The following is an 18,985-nucleotide window of genomic DNA, read 5'->3' as shown; positions in this document are numbered from 1 at the left end:
TTTTTCGCAAACTAGAATTGGAAATAAATCAGAATTGGATAACTAGAATTATAAACCAGTACAATTAAATTAAAATAAAATTGTAAACTAGTAATTACATAATAAACCAACCACAATAATTCAGCATCATTAACTAGACTGCTATGAAGCAAAAATATTGACACAAACATCGGATATGATATAGACACCAACACGCCGACACCAATAATAATATATAAAAAAAATAAAAAATAAAAAATTCAGTGTAATTATATGTGTCGGTGTCGCGTCAATATCCACACCGATACGTGTCCGACATTTTTTTTGAAGAAACTAAAATGGATTAAAATACTGAAAGCCTGAAGATTTCAGCACAAGGAGTACCAAAACCCCAGCTAAAAGAGTCAATTACAAGAGTGCCAAAAGGCCAAAACATGAACAAAATAGAAGGCTACCCTGTTACATAAATATTCCTAAGCAAGGTAAAGGGTTCAACCACCATGAATAAGACACGCATAATCCAAAAAGTATCGGTGCTTCATAGACTGACCACCATGTTATCAGGGAGATGGAGGTGCAACAATTTTTGGCACTGATATTTGGTGTGTAAAATAAACATGAACTTCATGATTGTGGTGAATAGCACTGATACACATATCTTTGATGTCTTCATCATTCAACAACTCAATAAACTTTCCATTGTCAAGATCAAACCACCATATGCTCTCAATGTTGTGATATCTTATGCATCTTTTGACCAAATATTCAAGTATAAGCTTTGTAAGATAACCGGTTTGAAAATTCTCCCAAATACATAAATCACCTCCTAAATACTCCATCATACCATTATCATATCTTTTCAAATGACCACCATGGTACAAAATCAGAGTTATTTTCGAATGCATTGTTCTAAAACACAACATAAACATCCATTAATAATGAAGAAAAAAAACTCCAATATTCAAATTGTCTTAAACACTAAATAAACAAGAGGGAAAAAAAACCCTAAACGATCACACACATTCAGAAAATACGAAAAGAAAAGAAATCTACATGCATGTTCAAAAAAAGGAGAAAGATGAAGAATGTTGAGATTTTTAATTTGTTTAGGTAATTTAAAGTTTCTTTTTAAATGAATTACATGGATTGTAGTAGTAAAAACAAAATAAAAGGATTGTAACTAGTAATATTAGACTTTACACATTACATCCGGAAGAAAAAAAAAAACTTTAACACAAAATAAAAGATTGTCATCACCAGAAAAAAAAATTCATATATATTGCACTTAACATATTATAAAGCAATGTTTCAAATATTCTACATTAGCAACAATAATAAAAGGATATAAAGTACTTGATATGATCTCAGTGCATGAAAAACAGGCACAACACTTCAATATATATTTTTTTAGAAAAAACTGTGTACCAAATTTTGTGAACCTGTGAACTGTATGTCTTCTCTTCAATAGTATTATGACATTAGCATCAGAAGGCTTTTATTTATAGTAATAACTTAAGTCTAAAAGTTTAGAAAATAAATACCCACATTATTATTGATCAGGATAAAAAAAAAAAAGATATCTATAAAAAAAAATTCAATCTATCATTTAATGAAAAAGATTCAAATCAGCGTAGAAAAAAAATATATATATCCCCTTCCTTTATTTATTTTCGTTTGATATTTTAAATAAAAGTTACTTATTCTGAATTATTTCTTAAACTAAAAGAATGTACCCCGCATACTTCTTTTTTAATTTTAATTTAATAAATAAATATGAATTAATGCAAAATTAATGAACACATATAGATATCGGCAGATGACTCATTCAACCCGGTCACCCAAACTGTAACACCCCGTTTTCTCAACATAAAAATTTCATAAAAATAATCAGAGTATTCACATAAACGGAATGTCACATTCTTTTCTGAAAATCATAAACTGAATAAATAACTATTTATCCTTTAAAATTCAATAACAAAATCTTTAATACTTCGCAGCGGAATTTATTCAATAACTAAGGGTGTGTTTGTTTCAAGTTTACCAAATTTATTTCTAGGAATAACATTCCTTGTAATATAAAGATGGGAATTTTATTCCAAGGAATGTAGAAAAAAATATGTTTGGTTAGCTTTATAATATTCATAGGAACCATAAAAATAGGGATTGTAATAGGTAAACTATTTATGAATTTAATCTCATCTCCATGGGAACTTTATTCCCACCCTTTTCCTTGGGAAATTTTTTCTATTCCCAGGAACATTTTATACCCGGGAATAAAATTTAGTAAACTTGTAACAAACATAGGCATATACATTCCTATCATTTTATTCCCGGGAATCAAAAATTATAACTTTAAACAAACACACCCTAAACAGTCTTTGGCACGAAGGCCTCTTCATAAATGTCTCATAAAAATCCAATCTAAAAACATAGTCATAAATCTTCAAAAACAATACGTAAGAAATACAAAAGCAATAACAAAAGATCTCATCCCGTTACGTATCAGAGCACCTAAGACACACGAGAGAAAAAGCTCACACGACATCAACTATTCTTGGTTACCTGCAAGTTACTCATACGAAGAGCAACATTTCCAAGAAGAAGGGGTGAGATTTCACAAAACAATAATATCAAGCATATAATTCAATAATTATATTTAACAACACAAATAACTTCATCTATTAGTAATAATAATTCTTCATGTAATAATTCTTAATAGTTCAACCAACTTCTAATCATCATTTCATAATAACATAACAACACAACTTAATCATCACTTAATAATAATAATCATATACAACATGACATAATCATCACTTAATGATAATAATCATATAAACAAACAACATATTCATCTTAATCATAATCATATAAACAAACAACATATTCATCATCTTATATTGATATAACAACAACATAAACAACAATGATTAATAAATATTAATATTTTACTTAGTTCTTTATTAACAACTCATTGACAAATGACAACTCAACGACAACGACAACGCAACTTCTACAACTTATCAACTCGACAACTTGACAATCTTGACAACTCGACAACTTGACAACTTGACTATGCAACTTAATCTTCTAATCATGCATGTGGTACCAATCCAGGGCATCAAGCCCCCAACGTATTTAAGCGTAAATAGGCTCCCAGGGCATCAAGCCCTCAACTTATTTGAGCATAAAAAGGCTCCCATGGCATCAAGCCCTCAACTTAATTGAGCAAAGGCTCCAGGGCATCAAGCCCCCAACAATGAAATGCTAATGCATGGACTCGACCTCTTAACATCTTAAATTGACAACTTTTTATATAATCCAATAATTTGGAACTTCATCATCTTAATCAACCTAGACCGACTCATGCAACTTAGTTAAATAACAATAGCAACACAACAGTATACAAAAACAACATGACATAATAATATCAAATGCAAGTCAACAACTTCTCAATTATTCACATATAATTCAAGTAATGCCTATACAATTATATCAGAATATAACAACATCAAATAATAATCAACATCTTAAAACATCATATATACATATAACATTTCATCAATCATGGACAATATCGTATTCACAACATATACATACATATACTAATTCATCAATCATAAACAACATCATACTCATAAACATATACATTCATATACTAATTCATCAATCATATTCAATTATTCACTCTGACCTACGTGCAGTAATTTGACTATAACTCAAGTTCTATAAATCGTTTTGACGTCAGACCAACGGCATCAGAAAGCTAACATCCATACCTACAACTTTCGTGCTTACACCTAAGACCCATTCTGTACCAATCAATACCAGTTTTCATTTCAAATTCGGACAAAGTTGTGCTGAAATTCATAAAAATTCACTGTGACCTACGTGCAGTAATTTGACCATAACTCAAGTTCTATAAATCGTTTTGACGTCAGAACAACGTCATTAGAAAGCTAACATCCATACCTACAAATTTCGTGTTTACATCTAAGACCAATTTGATACCAATCAATACCAATTTTCCTTTCAAATTCGGACAAAGTTGTGCTAAAATTCATAAAAATTCACTGTGATTTACGTGCAGTAATTTGACCATAACTCAAGTTCTATAAATCGTTTTGATGTCAAACCAACGGCATTAGAAAGCTAACATTCATACCTACAACTTTCATGTTTACACCTAAGACCAATTCTGGACTTATCAATACCAGATTTCATTTCAAATTTGGGGCAGAGATGAAAAGAAAAATCAGAAAAAGCAACCTATATTTTTCAACTTCACTTTCATTCAAAATCATCACAATCATCACTCTTAACCCTAATTCTCAAATTCTCAAAAACTAAACCTACAACATGTTAAATACAATTCTCAGAATCATAGACTCAAGATTATTGAATGTTAGTCTCACCCTTACCTTATAACTCAAAATCGCCGCTTTCTAGGTCTTTCTCCCTTCTCTTGGCCTTTTCTCCCTTTTCTCCAAAATTGATAGTAAACTAGGTTTCTCCTATTTATAACCCTTTATTCTATTTTATCTTATTTCTCTTTCTCCCCAAAACTCTCTCAAATTTCATAACAACCCTTAAACTCAATATTATTTTATTTTCAAATCTTATTCTATTAAATAATATAATAAGCTATCTAATAAATCATATAATCATATAATATATTCTAAACTCTTCTTAATAAATTCTAGACTCAATTAAACAATTAAATAAAACAAATAATTCAAAGAGGGCGTTACACAAACCATCCACGGTAGTTTGGTTTGGGTTACGAGTTTTTAATAAATGAATATACTGAAAAAGTATATTTGTAAAACTAGTTTGGATGAACCTCTATTACCTGCTTAAGACTTTGTGTTAGAATAAATGAATATCACCCTAACTTTTTTATATTAGCTTTATTTGATAAAGTTTCCGAGCAATGTTGTTAAAGTTGTTTTTTAATATTTTTGTATATGTATAATAAGTTCTTCATTATTCAAGAAATATAAAGTGAAATTAACCTCAAACATCGTTCCACTAATATTTTCATAACAATTATTTTATTTTTGTTGGGTTTTATATGAGGTGTGTGATAACATCTTGCATTGTGGGACTAATAGGAACCCAAATTATAGAAAGGAAGAGGTGTATTATTTGAATAACCATTTATGTGATAATTTTTGAAACAACGATAAATTTATAAATAAAAGTAGGTATTGACACGAAAATCAAAACAATAAAGAGAAAAAGTAAAAACATAATGTAAATAAGACGGATAAAGTTGTCACAAATTACTTATATAAATATCATTTCTCAAGAAGAAATTTTATTGCTTATCAATTGGCGCAACACATATAGGTATTTACATATTCATCATGACGTCTAAGTCATAACAATTTATTTCTTTTAAATGATAAATGTTAGGGTTATTATAGAAAAAAGACAAATAATTTAATAAAAAATACCAAATCTTATTAATTTTTTTGTAATAAGTAAAATAATCTAAAAAGAACAACTATAAAAGAACAAATAAAGTATTTTTTTAAAACATAAAAAGATAAAAAAATTAAGTGTGTTGGACATTAAATATGGATATTTTTCTCCCGATCAAAATTTAAGACCCTACAACCTAGAGGTACTCGGGTCTTCGACGTAATATTTATCCCGATCAAAATTTAAGATCCTTGCAACCTAATGGTGCCAGGTCTCGAACCGAGTACCTCTAGGTTGTAGGGCAAAAAAATGGATATTATGCCTTAAGACCCGTAAAACGGCCCTGCTTATGTTCCATGGCATCAACAATACAACATGCCGACATGATCGACTTTGCCAAAGACGACAAATGTAGTATCATGTGAACTTTATACCTAGAAAGTTTAAACTGGCGACGGCGCCATTCTTGCCAAAAGGTTGGTGCCGACGGCACTGGTAGGTGATCGGTTCAAGTCAAAGCCATAAAGAATGAATGCTAAAACCTCAAATTATTCCTCTTGTTTAAATAATTTGGTACCATTACAACTAATTGTGAAAATGATTAGGTTGAACTTATATATATATATATATATATATATATATATATATAATGTTACGAAAACGATGAAACTATTGCATGTTTGGTATCCGACTGAATTTGAATCAGTATAATATTGTAGTTTATTATAATTTTGTCAAACTCACTTCGAAAGGAAAAATTGATTTTAATTAAAAAAACTTTAAACACGTGAAAATCAATTTAATATATTTAGAATCTAGTTGTCCTCCTTTGAATGTAAAACCAAAAATATACTTACCAAAATAAATAAAATTAGTGACTATAGGGATCAGTATGATATTTGCATTGGGTGAAAGTTGAAGATCACAATGTTAGAGTATTGTTTGAACAGGCCGTAATTAGATAAATACATTTCAACCACTAAAAAGAGTTTGGAAAATGTGTTAGACCATTTATATCAATTTGGCACCTTTAGCGGCTTCTCTGACAGCAAACACTCAACTCTTAATCTTATTTGACTATCTTGTGTGTGGGTGATCTGGCTTGAAAGAAATGCTTGCATATTTCACCAAAAAGAAGCTTCTTTTAATCAATTGTTAGATAAAGTTAAGCTCCAATCATACTGGTGGCTGAAAGCGAACCGACCTAGTTTTGTTTTCTCCTACCATTCATGGTAGTTGAACCATTTGTCTTACTTAGGAATATTTATGTAACAGAGTAGCCTTCTTTTTTGTTCTTGTTTTGGCCTTTTGGCACTCTTGTAATTGACTATTTTAGTTGAGGTTTTGACACTCCTTGTGCTGAAATCTCCAGACTTTCAGTATTTTAATCCATTTTAGTTTCTTAAAAAAAAAAACCACTAAAAAGTGTTTTCAGTGGCTTTCAGATTTTTGATGGATATACAGCTCATATGGGGTTCACGTATTGTTTGAATCAATGCTGTCTTCTAAAAAAATGAAAATATTACAAGTTCAAATTTCAATAGAGATACTCATACACTATACATTTTTTTTTAACTAGTTTAAATATGCTTAGGAAAAATATGATGGTTCTGAATTTTGTTTTCTCGTCTAGAAATTAATTTATATTTTGAAATTAATACTTCATTGTAAACCTAATTTTAGTACTGATGTCTATATCATGAGCCTATGACTAGTAATAATGAAATAATAACGTACTAGTCTAATGTATTAAAACACAAACATTCATATAAGGGAACAGGTATAGGGGTTTGTGTTCGAGATGACGCGGGAACCTTTGTGCTGGCTAAGGTGCAGCAGTTTGACCATATTTACCCAGTCACAATAGGTGAAGCATTGGGCCTTTAACTTGCTATCCAATGGATGAAAGATTTGTGTTTTGATAACATCGACTTTGAGCTTGATTCCAAAATCACGAGAGATGCGTTCCATTTCCGCAAGACGGATGTTTGAGATTTTGGTAGTATTATTGATGCGTGTCAAGATTTGTTCTCCACTTCTTTTACAAACTCTAGGATTGAGTTTATCTGACGACAAGCGAATACGGCAGCTCATGCCTTAGCACGAGAAGCCACTAGGTATATCAAATATCAATTGTGGTTGAATTTAGCAAATAGATTACTCTCAACAAAAAGATACATTAAATACAACTACAAATGCCAAAGAAAAAACAAAAACGGTTTTTGGTGGTCCAAACATGTACCCTCTGCACTAGCCTGCAGACTCAAGCCTTGCATTTTTGTCATCTTCTTCAGCTAGTAATGACCTTAAACCTAATTTATGACTATAAATACCGAAAACTATACAGAGCAAAATGAAAAAGCTCACTATCACCATTCTCTCCCAAACAAGGAGGAGCCTTGCATTTTATTTTTATTGCGTTTTCATTATATGTGTGTATTCCATTGTGTTTTCAATCAAGTTTAATGATTCATATTATATGTAATTAAATTTGATTTTATAAAAAAAATTGATACTTATAGAGTTCTCTTAAACTATAGGGAATATTAAATTTAAATTTTAAAAAAGGGTAAATTTACATGTCCCGTAAGCAAAACTTTGGTAGCTATAAGAACATTTGATATATCCTAAAGGAAAATTTTTGACATGTTAGAGTGTAGGTTTAAGCATATGATTCTCCACTTTTTCATATTTAAGTTTTGCGATTCTTACTATTAGACTAATTTAAAAAAAGAAGGAAATTTGTGTAGAAAAAATAAAGTAATATTTTCTTAAGTAATGATATATAAATAAGTATGGATATATCCTTTCAAAAAAAAAAAAGTATGGATATATCTAAAATGAATTCACCTTTTTTCATAGGATCCATCAATCGAAGATGATCATACTCGAGGTGTATCAGACATTAAATGTGGTACTCCTAGTTGACATTGGAAATTTGGTTTTTTATATTGTGGAAGTCTAATAAATTCTATTAGACTCAACCCTTCTCTTGGTGCTACACTGCTACTATTGGTTTTCTATGTTGTGGAAGTCGAATAAATTCCATTCGACTCAACCCTTTTCTTGGTGCTACTAAAAAGTATAAAATTGTAAATCAAATAGGTTAAATCAACGTAAAATTTGTAGAAAAAGCTGCACCATGTTTCAAGGAAGCCACATCAAAAATTATACTAGTGTATTTAATGTTTTTGTTGTTCTTTTTAAAATTCTTCCTAAGACCATGGATTCAAACTATTTTATCTTCATCAATCATAATGGGTGTTTCTCTTTGGACTCTAATATCTCCAAAGCTTCCTAAATACACATCTGATATATATCTATCAGATGTATGTTTTTTTTGTCAAATATACATCCGGTAGATAACTACCGGATATGTATTTAGGGGGGGCCTTAGAGATATTGAGGGCCTAAAAAGAAACATTCATCATTAATATGCTCATCAATACATGATAGTACAATAACTATTTTTTTATATGAATGTCTTCTGGGTAAAAAGAATGTTCTAATGAATGAGGTATTGTATCTCTTTCGCGGTTCATTTACAGATGTAAATAATGCTTCCGTCCCTAAATATGAGATCATTTACAAAAAATTCTTTGTCTAAAAATATAAGACCATCTACACATTTCTAGATGTATTAATTACTCGTTTCTCAACTATATTGGATGTGTATTTAGGAGATTTTAGAGATATTGGAGAGGTCTAAAGAGAAACGCCCATTAATGATCGATAAAGCAAAATAGCTTGGTGAGTTTGAAACCATTTGTTACGTGTCAGAAGAAAAATCATTGGACTTGGGCTAATGCAGAATCTTTGGGTGAAAAGGTGTATGGTGGTGTAAAATAAATGTTTGAGGATGTGTAGATACAAATAAATTAAGCTAATTGATTGAAATTTTAAAATTTCAGGGTGTGCAGTTGCACACCCTCACTATGAGGTGGTGGCTCCGTCCTTAGTAAGTATTATAGCTTTGATTTAAAAGACATCTACGTGATGGTAGACAATTCTAATATATGTTTTAACTATTGTTGTCTTGATCGTAACGACATAAATGTTAAAATTAATTTTGTTGTTGAAGTATAGAGGTATTATACTCGTCTATTATGTTGGGTATGGTATCGACATTTTTTTCGTAGCAATCACCAACACCATCGATTATACCGGCATAATAGAAATAGATGTACATCTTGATGCTTTAACTATTTTTAACAATTATGTGGTTATGACAAATTATGACAACTTTAACAAAGTATATCAAATTGTTCTAAGTTATAAAGTAAGTTAATGTCTCTGTATGAATTGTTATTTTCTACTAGGCAATTAACTAAGCTTATAATTAAAAACCGTAAATTGGAAGATTTTGCAAGATTGTTTGATTACAACGTAAAAGGGTAGGAACAAAGATTTGACGGTGATAGGAATTTTTCGAATCTCATCTATGTCTTTGTTGTATTATCATATGTTCCTAGATCAAACACTATCTAAGGTTTATATTCAAGATGTCTAATAAACAGGGCCGGCCCTGGGGAGGTGCAAACAGCTCTACAGAGCTGGGCCTCCCCAATTTTGGGGCCCAAAATATTTTTTTTTTTAATATATAACGCATTGAAATTTTAATATATAGGCATAGCATAGAATTTTTACAAACTAAATGTTGTGGCCTAGCGGTTAACTGTGGTAGTGTAGTGCTTTTTGTCTGCGGTTCAACTCCCATATATGGCAAATGTCATTTTTTTTAATTGTATTATTCTTTTATCTCTTTTGGGCATAATTTTAATGGATTTGAGGTCTATATTTCATCAATACTTTCTCTTCTCCTTCCAATTCAATTCACTTCTTTTGCAAAGCTGTAACAACAAACATTATAATTATTCTAAAAATAAAGAAAACATTATGTTCTTTTTTTCTTTTAAAAAAATTGTATATTTTAGGGGCCTATTAATAATAAGAGAGCCAGGCCTCCAATTTCACAGGGACGGCCCTGCTAATAAAGTAAGGCTTACTCCGTGTTCGGTTATAGGCCCATATGATGTTGTATTGTTTTGCAACGGTTAGTACATACTTTTACTCGCATGGGCGTTGGAGAACCTTAAACATAGTTCTACAAGAAAAATTCTCAATCTCTCGATGAACGACTCGAGTAATATCTCTTTCCATGCCCGGGACGCGTGGCACCATGCGTGGGGTCCAAGACCATAAAATAGAAAAATGGTGTTCTTTTACCTGTGTATTTGTGCTCTCAAAGGGTCTAAATGCACATGACATAGGGCTGTAACTTTCAAACTTATCGTTTTATCCAATGCCTCTGCCGAATTTGATGTTAACCAAACCATTCTATTTGTCTTATCTTCTAATTTTGAATTAATTTCCGTTCTCCTTGAATTTTATGTTGTCCTTTATGTCATCCATAGGAAATGGATCCGGATCTACCGTAGTTGAAAAAACAGGTACTTACACACATTAGACGATCTCGACCATTGATTTGAGATTTGTCAGCTTACATTACACTTACAAAAAAATCATCATTAAATCATCTTCACCATCGACTCTATATCGGACCGCCATGACTAATAAGTGTAGTTACTACATCTAATCCAAATACATGATAAGCACTATGGTTTCAAGCAAATATTACTTATAAAACACAGGTACTCCTCGGATTAGGCGTGTTCGGGTGTCGGCCACACATCGTATCTGACAACAACACGACATTGACGTATAATTACACTTAATTATGCGATTTTGTCAAATTATCAGCGATGTTGGCGTATAGTATCCGCGCCGTATCCGGTGTTTGTGTCTGTAACCGTGTCTCATAGAATATTACTCAATAATTCGTTTATAAATTGATCTACAACTCCAAACAATGTGTTACATTTTTCTTTACCATTTTTATCTCTCACTGCTAGTTAACATAGAACGCTCCAATAGGAGAAATAAATGGCAGATTGGGCTCCAATTGTTATAGGCTTGATCTTGTTTGTGTTATTTTCACCTGGATTACTATTTCAGCTACCAGGCAAAGGCAGGGTGGTGGAATTTGTCAATTTCCAAACAAGTGCTATTTCCATTTTTGTTCATTCCCTTCTCTTCTTTGGATTTATGGTTATCTTTATTGTTGCCATTGATGTTCATATCTACAGTGGTTAAGTGATCGTTCACCCATGGTTTTGATTTGTGGTCTCTACAACGATATAAAAGATTTTGAGGTATCTGCAACAATATAATAACCTCAAATTCGACTATATCTATCACATTTTTCTGCAATATAAAAGTTCGCAGCGTAACTGCAACACCACCTTTCTTTGCATATTTAGGTATATTCAATTAAATTTATACACCTTTCAGTTATACACGCTTTTAGTTTATTAAAAAAAAAAAAAGTTATACACGCTTTTAGTGTTGTAGAAATGAGCATTTTTGTGATCGCATAAAAAGTTGTTCTTCCTAATGCCCTGCTTCTTTGTTATCAATATGGTGAGCTTGTTATTTTGTATTCAACAATTTTAGTGTGAAAACTTTGATGAGTTTTCTGCTAGTGATTTCTTAAAAACCACAAAAGAAATTGTACTTAAACAGCAGAAACTTAAGTTAAAGGATCAAAGTATACCTACAACCGTTGCTCTTGTTTGAAGATGTTGAGACTCTTCTAAACCTTCCACAATCTCACTTTGATGATGTAAGATTTCTGAATAAAAATGTTAGACTTAGGGAACCAAAGCTGATGAATTACAAGCCTTTATATAATTTCTGTCGTCAAGAAGTTAGCGTACATGCAAAAATAATGTAACCGCTCCACAATCTGAAGGAAGTTAGTGGGCAATTACTACAAAGAAGGAAAGAACAAAACACCACTTTGTGCTTAATGGGTAATTATCATAATGGACGATAATTACCACTTATTTAAATAATAATGGGAAATGCTTCAAAATAAAAATAATGGGAAAAAATCTAACATTCTCCTATTTGGTCGACATATTCTTTCACTCACAATAATAAGAAACAAAACACACTCATCAAAAAAAAAAAAAAAAAACAAAACACATGAATCATAACAATAAGTCCTCTGTATAATCGAGTATTATCTTCTATGTATCACAATGTATTATGTCTCTAACCAAATCATATAACTTAATGAATAAACTCTTATCATTTATGTTTATTCTGGTTCCAAATTTAAACGGTATTTTTTAAAATCAAATGTGTACACTTTAGAGATTAAAATATGAGAAAATACCATACATATAGTTTCATAAAACTAAAATCGTTCTTACAATGAAAATCAGGCATAGGAACCAAATTTCATCCTTTTTACATGATCCTTAAATTTGACGGTGGCATGCCTAGTCAACGGATCATCATTCATCAATTAAGTGTTAGTATGCTCAATAGCAATTGCTTGATCTTTAACGCGCTTCCTTATGGCTAAGTACTTAATGTCGATATACTTGATTCGACTTTTACTTTATTATTCTTAGCCATAGAGCCGCAACTTACTTGTCACAATACATACTTAATTAATGGTCTACAAATTGAATCCACAATTTCACACCCAAAATGAAACTATTCATCCATATACCATGTGATGTAGCCTCAAAACAAATAAAACTTAGCTTCCATTGTGGAAGTGGCAATCAAGGTTTGCTTTGTGCTTTTCCAAAAAACAACCCCGCTGACTAACATGAAAATGTAACCGGATGTTGAGGAAGAACATGAAAGTATGCAACACATAACCAGGAATATTCGCCAAAGAATATTGAGTTAGGGTGATACGGCCTAGAAAATAAAGAGAGTTAGCTTTCCAATCAATTGATTTTTTTCTCATCTTGTTAATAACAAAGCAATATGAAGGTTTACAATTTTTTTGAATTGTACCCTTGGCGCCGACCTAACCATCACCATCGGCGCCGATCTAACACTACCACCAACATACAGAGATAGAAAGAAAATCATACTATGGAGAGAGCGAGAAAAGTCAATGCAGAACGACAAAGGATGGAAAAGCAGCAAGTACGTCCGGTTTGAAGAAGGCAGCGACGGTTCGAAATTTTTAACAAAAAACTTGATATTATAGTTCCAATTACTCCTCTGATTAGATCATTGGCTAAAGCGAAATTTTGTAATGTATTAGGGCATCCTATTAGTAAGCCGGTCTGGCCGATTCATCCGATTTTGATATTATTGACCGATTTTTGCGAATATGCAGAAATCTTTCTCATTATTACAAAGGAACCTAAGAAAAAAAAATTGTATCGAATAAAATATATACTTCGGCTTTCTTGTATTAAAACTTTGGCTTGTAAACACAAAAGTACTGTACGCGCTTTTCTGAAAAGATCAGGTTCACAAGAATTATTGGAAGAATTCTTTACATAGGAAGAAGAGATTCTTTCTTTGATTTTTCCAAGAGATTCTTCTACTTTGCACAAGTTAAATAGAAATCGGATTTGGTATTTGGATATTCTTTTCAGCAACGATCTGGTCAATGATGAATGATTGGTTATGTTATGATACTTAAATATTCTAGATATCAAATTTCTATTATATATATATATATATATATATATATAAGATTATGAAATGTTCATGTAGTTAAGAGTTGAGTTTCAAGATTCCTCATTTTTTATTCTTTTATTTGATTAAAGAATGAAATTTCTACTCCATCCGACTAGTTTCGGGTTCGAGTCCTGGACAACCCATTTAAAATTATTAAATAAAGTAAATATTGCGAAATATATATCCCTAAGACATATCATAGCGAAGTAATATCTATAGAATTATAGAAACCATTCATTTTTTTTTTTTGGATGAATGGTGAAATGGTTAATAAGGAATCTAGGGGTATTTCTAGATATATTACTCAAAAGAATCGACACAATACACCTAGTCGATTGAAATTGAGAAAATTTTGTCCCTTTTGTTGCAAACATACGATTCAAGTCGAGATAAAGAAATAGAGAAAATGGATTGCTTGTGTGTCTCTAGACAAAAAACAACAAAGAAGTTACGTTAATGAACAAAAACATCATTGTTTTTCTATAGCCATGTTTTAAGAATCTAATAGTAACGGTTTATGCATCTAACAAACTATTAAAAGATTCCATAATTTTTTACACCATCATCATTGGATGTATCTCTTAACATTTTTTCAATTATAACCTACAAAATGGAAAAATTTAAAGCGTACTTTTTTTTTGAATTCCCACTCACCCTTTATAACCACAGCTTATGCCACATTCATTTTCACTCAAGTCGTGGATGTTTCCACCATGCCTTCTACCGATATCAATTTCACAACAAATAATTTTCTACACTTTTGTTGAAAATTGTATGATTATAATTTTAATTAAGGGCTATTGTCCTATCCTTATGTGTATAAATTTCGGTGGTATTATTTTGGTTTTGGATCATCATTATCACTTTCTTCAATCAACTCTTGGATGATACTCTTCAATTTTTGTAACATTATATATTGAAAAAGCACGTTATTTTCTTAAAAAGATTGACGCTTTTTTTTTTTTTTAAGAGAGAGCACATTATTTTTTTTAACAAGATTGATGTTTTTCTTTTATATTTGTTTTCAGGTTCTATACATAACAATTAGAGAGAACATTTTAGAGCTTTGTTACAGCAAAGTCACGTAAATAAGTTTAAGCAATTGGTTTGATCACTAACAATATGGTGTAGTTAAAATATTAGAAACAATATTATATTTCAAGGTGGGGTGGATAATGTGGGAAAATTGGTAGAACAAATTAAAAATATTGATTGGCTATGGTTCTTGGACAAGCTGCAAGTGTTTTGATCAAACCCGTGCAAAGCACGGGTTATATACCTAGTATGACGTCATTGATTTGATCTGCACTAGATCGAAGCTGATCTAACATGTCTCCGGATCTGCAACGTTGACGACTCCAAAGTCATTGATTTGATCTGCACTGGATCAAAGCTGATCTGACAATCTGAATCAACAAATACCTGAACGAAACAAGAAAGACAAACGTCGCACAAAGACGACGAACAAAACAACGTCGCACTAAGACGGCGAAATCACAAAAGAAAAAACGAAATAGATGTAAAAATCACTTATTTTAATAAAAGGGAAATAGAAATACTAGTTAGAGGGGTGATTTTAATAAAAGTTTAATAAATTACATGACTCCCCTAGTTGATAGCCGTCCATGTATAATTTTATATGAGAGATCTCAATAGTGTCATGCCATGACAAAGGGCTGTAACTTTCAAGTTATCGTTTTATCCAATGCCTCTGCCGAATTTGATGTGAACCAAACCCTTCTATTTGTCTTATCTTCCATTTTGAACTAAATTCCGTTCTCCTTGAATTTTATGTTGTCCTTTATGCCATTCATTTGAAATGGATCCAGATCCACTGTAGTTAAAAAAGCAGGTACTTACACACATTAAATAATCTCAACCATTAATTTGAGATCGGGCGGTTTACTTTTCACTGACACCAAATCATCGTTAAATCATATTCACCATCGACTCTAGGTCGGACGGCCAGGACCAATAAGTGTAGTTACAACTTCTAATCCAAATACATATGATAAGCACTATGATTTCAAGCAAATATTACCGATGAAATACAAACACTCCTCAAATTATACATGTCTTGTGTCAGACATGTGTCGTGTCCGACACCGACACGACACTGACACATAAGTTTACTGAAATATGTGATTTTCTCAAATCATTAGTAATGTTGACGTGTCAATGTCCGCGTCGTGTCCGATATCCGTGTCTGTATCTATGCTTTATTGAATACTACTCAATAATTCGTTTATAAATTGATCTACATCTCCAAACAATGTGTTACATTTTTCTTTATAATTTTTATCTCTCACTAGTTATCATAGAAAGCTTCAAAGGGAGAAATAAATGGCAGATTGGGCTCCAATTGTTATAGGCTTGATCTTGTTTGTGTTATTTTCACCTGGATTACTATTTCAGCTACCTGGCAAAGGCAGGGTGGTGGAATTTGTCAATTTCCAAACAAGTGCCATTTCCATTTTTGTTCATTCCCTTCTCTTCTTTGGCTTTATGGTTATCTTTCTTGTTGCCATTAATGTTCATATCAATAGTGGTTAAGTGATCATCCACCTATGGTTTTGATTTGAGGTCTCTAAGACGATATATAAAAGATTTTGAGGTCTCTGGAACAATATAATAACCTCAATTTCGACTATATCAATCACGTTTTTCTGCAATATAAAAGTTCGCAGCGTAACTACAAATGCTATTCAAAACCATGCATCCACCTACATACACTACCTGTCTTAGGAAATTTAGTTATATTCAAATTTATACATCTTTCAGTTATACACACTTTTAATGTTATAGAAGTGAGCATTTTTGTGATCAGTATGGTGAGCTTGTTATTTTGTATTCAACAATTTTAGTGTGAAGACATTGATGAGTTTTCTTGTTATTATTTTAATTAAATAATGCATGTCTTTTGATTTATTGTGTCTAAATCCCCTCTGCACAAACCTAAAATAGTAATTCTTATGTATTTCATAATGAAAGCAATTAATCTAATGTTTAATAGATGTCGGTATTGTTGATACAATCTTCTATGATGAACATTAGTACTCATTAACAAATTAATATTTCCTCATTAATACATTACAGCCAATTAGTATATTTATCTTAAGAAAATAAATAGTCTCTACTGTTGCACGGAAAAGATAACTGGTAAAATGCCGAAATTGTTAGGTTGGATGCCATGATCGGAGTTCGAACCCTGATACTTCCACTTATATGTGTGAGTTTTATAATGACTTTGACATTTCGTCTATCTACCAAAAAAAATACCGGATTCATAAAAAAAAAAGTTACAATTGACGTGTTCAATGATACCATTACTAGGATTAGAGACAAAATTTCAATGGAAGAAGATATATAAATAATCATACTAGCTCTTGCAAATGTAAACATCATTATTAATTCTCAATAACAAGATTATGTTCTTTAATACTATGAAACATGCATCTCAGTACCTATTTTTTTTAAGAAGCTAAATTAATCCACTCAAACTAACATCGAGGAGAATCGAACTTAAGACATTGGAGAGAAAGACACTCTTGTTTCAAGTCAATACCACCAGACTAACCCATGTCAATACCTCAGTACCTAAGTAACCTTAGTTTCTCTGACAATTCCTTCCCTCCTAGCTTTCTAGCAGTATATTGGCCTTATCTCATCTGTAGGAATTTAAAGTGAGTAGCAGACATACAAGCCATACTATAAAATAAGAAAGAAAATTGTTTCAACAAGAAGAACTCAAAAACTACGAGTGAATTTCCTTAAAAAAAAAATAAAAAAAAAACTAGGAGTGAATATGCCCTTCCTTGAAAGTTAACACTTCAATCAAAATACTTCCTCCTCCAACATCATGTGGCATGTTAAATGAAGATGCGACTATCATATCACGTCTCAAGGGATGACATCGAATGTCAAATATTTCTTTTTTGGTAATAGCCTAGAATTTACTTTTTCTTTTCCAAATTTAAAGAGAAAGTAATTCCTAGGCTTTTACCCCTCAAAATTATAACAAACAATTCCTCCTTCGATTGTGGTAGTGACGAAGAGCACACATTTGCCGCTATATCTACATTTAACGTGTCACATATGAATGAACCATTTTAATTGACATGTTACAATGTTCAAGAAAGAGATTGTTTAAGTTGTAAAAATCATAAACAAATTTAACCGATAATTACAAATTCACATACGAAAATACATATTCATTCAACAAACAAAATTAAAAGAGAAAAAACAAAATGAAAGTTGCAAATATGGAAAACTAAGAATCATTAATCATTTAGGAACTATGAAACAAGAAAGGAGAGGCTTACCTTGAACATGCTTGCGCAAGTGCAACCCCAAAGGAACCAACAATGAAACGACCTAACAAGGACAAGTTAGAGACAAAAGCAGCAACATAGAAAACCAGCACTAAAAGAGTAATCCAAGGCAACAAAAGCAACCCAATTAAGAAAGTGACCGATCCAAAAAGCATTAAAGCTACGCATATGCCGAAAAAAAGAGATGCAAATGCTGCCGGTGAGTCCTTCGGGGATGTTGATAACGTTGTCGTCCACCATGGCTGTCTCTTAGAAGACGAAGAAGAAGAAGAAGAAGCTATAGAAGTTGAAGAATATGGATGTTGAGTACTGTAGCGTGGGGAGGGTAAAGGGAACTTGAGAGTGTGGATTATCATGGAACAAAGCTCGTATAGAACCTTAGATTGTTGGTCATCTTCGTTTTGGTGTATCATGATTCGATCCTTTGAAATGAAACTTGAGAAATGAAATTTGAAAGGAATGAAAATGGTCATAATCTTGGGAAGCCTATATTAACTATTCGGAACTTATTTAACTAACACTTGAATGTCAACCAAGAGATATACATTATTCGGTCACTGTTATAAGTAAAAAAAATCAATATTTTATATTCATTTATTAAATTATGAATATAGTTTATTATAAAGATTGTATACATAATTTATTTTTTTTGAACAAGAGATTATATACATAATTAATTAAATGAATCT

The 18,985-nt window shown here is 31.5% G+C and overlaps 3 protein-coding genes across 3 annotated transcripts; 2 read left to right on the top strand and 1 right to left on the bottom strand.

The window, feature by feature from the left end:
* The first annotated feature begins 11,313 nt into the window (after positions 1-11,313).
* Positions 11,314-12,252, top strand: LOC25497783 (uncharacterized). The gene has a single exon (XM_024770231.2). The coding sequence runs from the start codon at positions 11,350-11,352 to the stop codon at positions 11,557-11,559; it is 210 nt and encodes a 69-aa protein (XP_024625999.1). The 5' UTR covers positions 11,314-11,349; the 3' UTR covers positions 11,560-12,252.
* A 3,919-nt stretch (positions 12,253-16,171) lies between these two features.
* On the top strand, positions 16,172-16,786 carry LOC112416389 (uncharacterized). The gene has a single exon (XM_024770087.2). The coding sequence runs from the start codon at positions 16,309-16,311 to the stop codon at positions 16,516-16,518; it is 210 nt and encodes a 69-aa protein (XP_024625855.1). The 5' UTR covers positions 16,172-16,308; the 3' UTR covers positions 16,519-16,786.
* A 520-nt stretch (positions 16,787-17,306) lies between these two features.
* LOC25497781 (uncharacterized) lies at positions 17,307-18,796 on the bottom strand. The gene is made up of 2 exons (XM_013592502.3): positions 18,288-18,796; positions 17,307-17,633 (listed from the first exon to the last, which is right to left on the bottom strand). The coding sequence occupies exons 1-2, from the start codon at positions 18,767-18,769 to the stop codon at positions 17,630-17,632; spliced, it is 486 nt and encodes a 161-aa protein (XP_013447956.2). The 5' UTR covers positions 18,770-18,796; the 3' UTR covers positions 17,307-17,629.
* Positions 18,797-18,985: the final 189 nt, after the last annotated feature.

Source organism: Medicago truncatula, chromosome 7 (genome assembly GCF_003473485.1).
Source record: "Medicago truncatula cultivar Jemalong A17 chromosome 7, MtrunA17r5.0-ANR, whole genome shotgun sequence".
NCBI lineage: Eukaryota > Viridiplantae > Streptophyta > Magnoliopsida > Fabales > Fabaceae > Medicago > Medicago truncatula.
The sequence above is the reverse complement of the archived record's forward strand: the minus strand, read 5'-3'. Positions and strand labels throughout refer to the sequence as shown.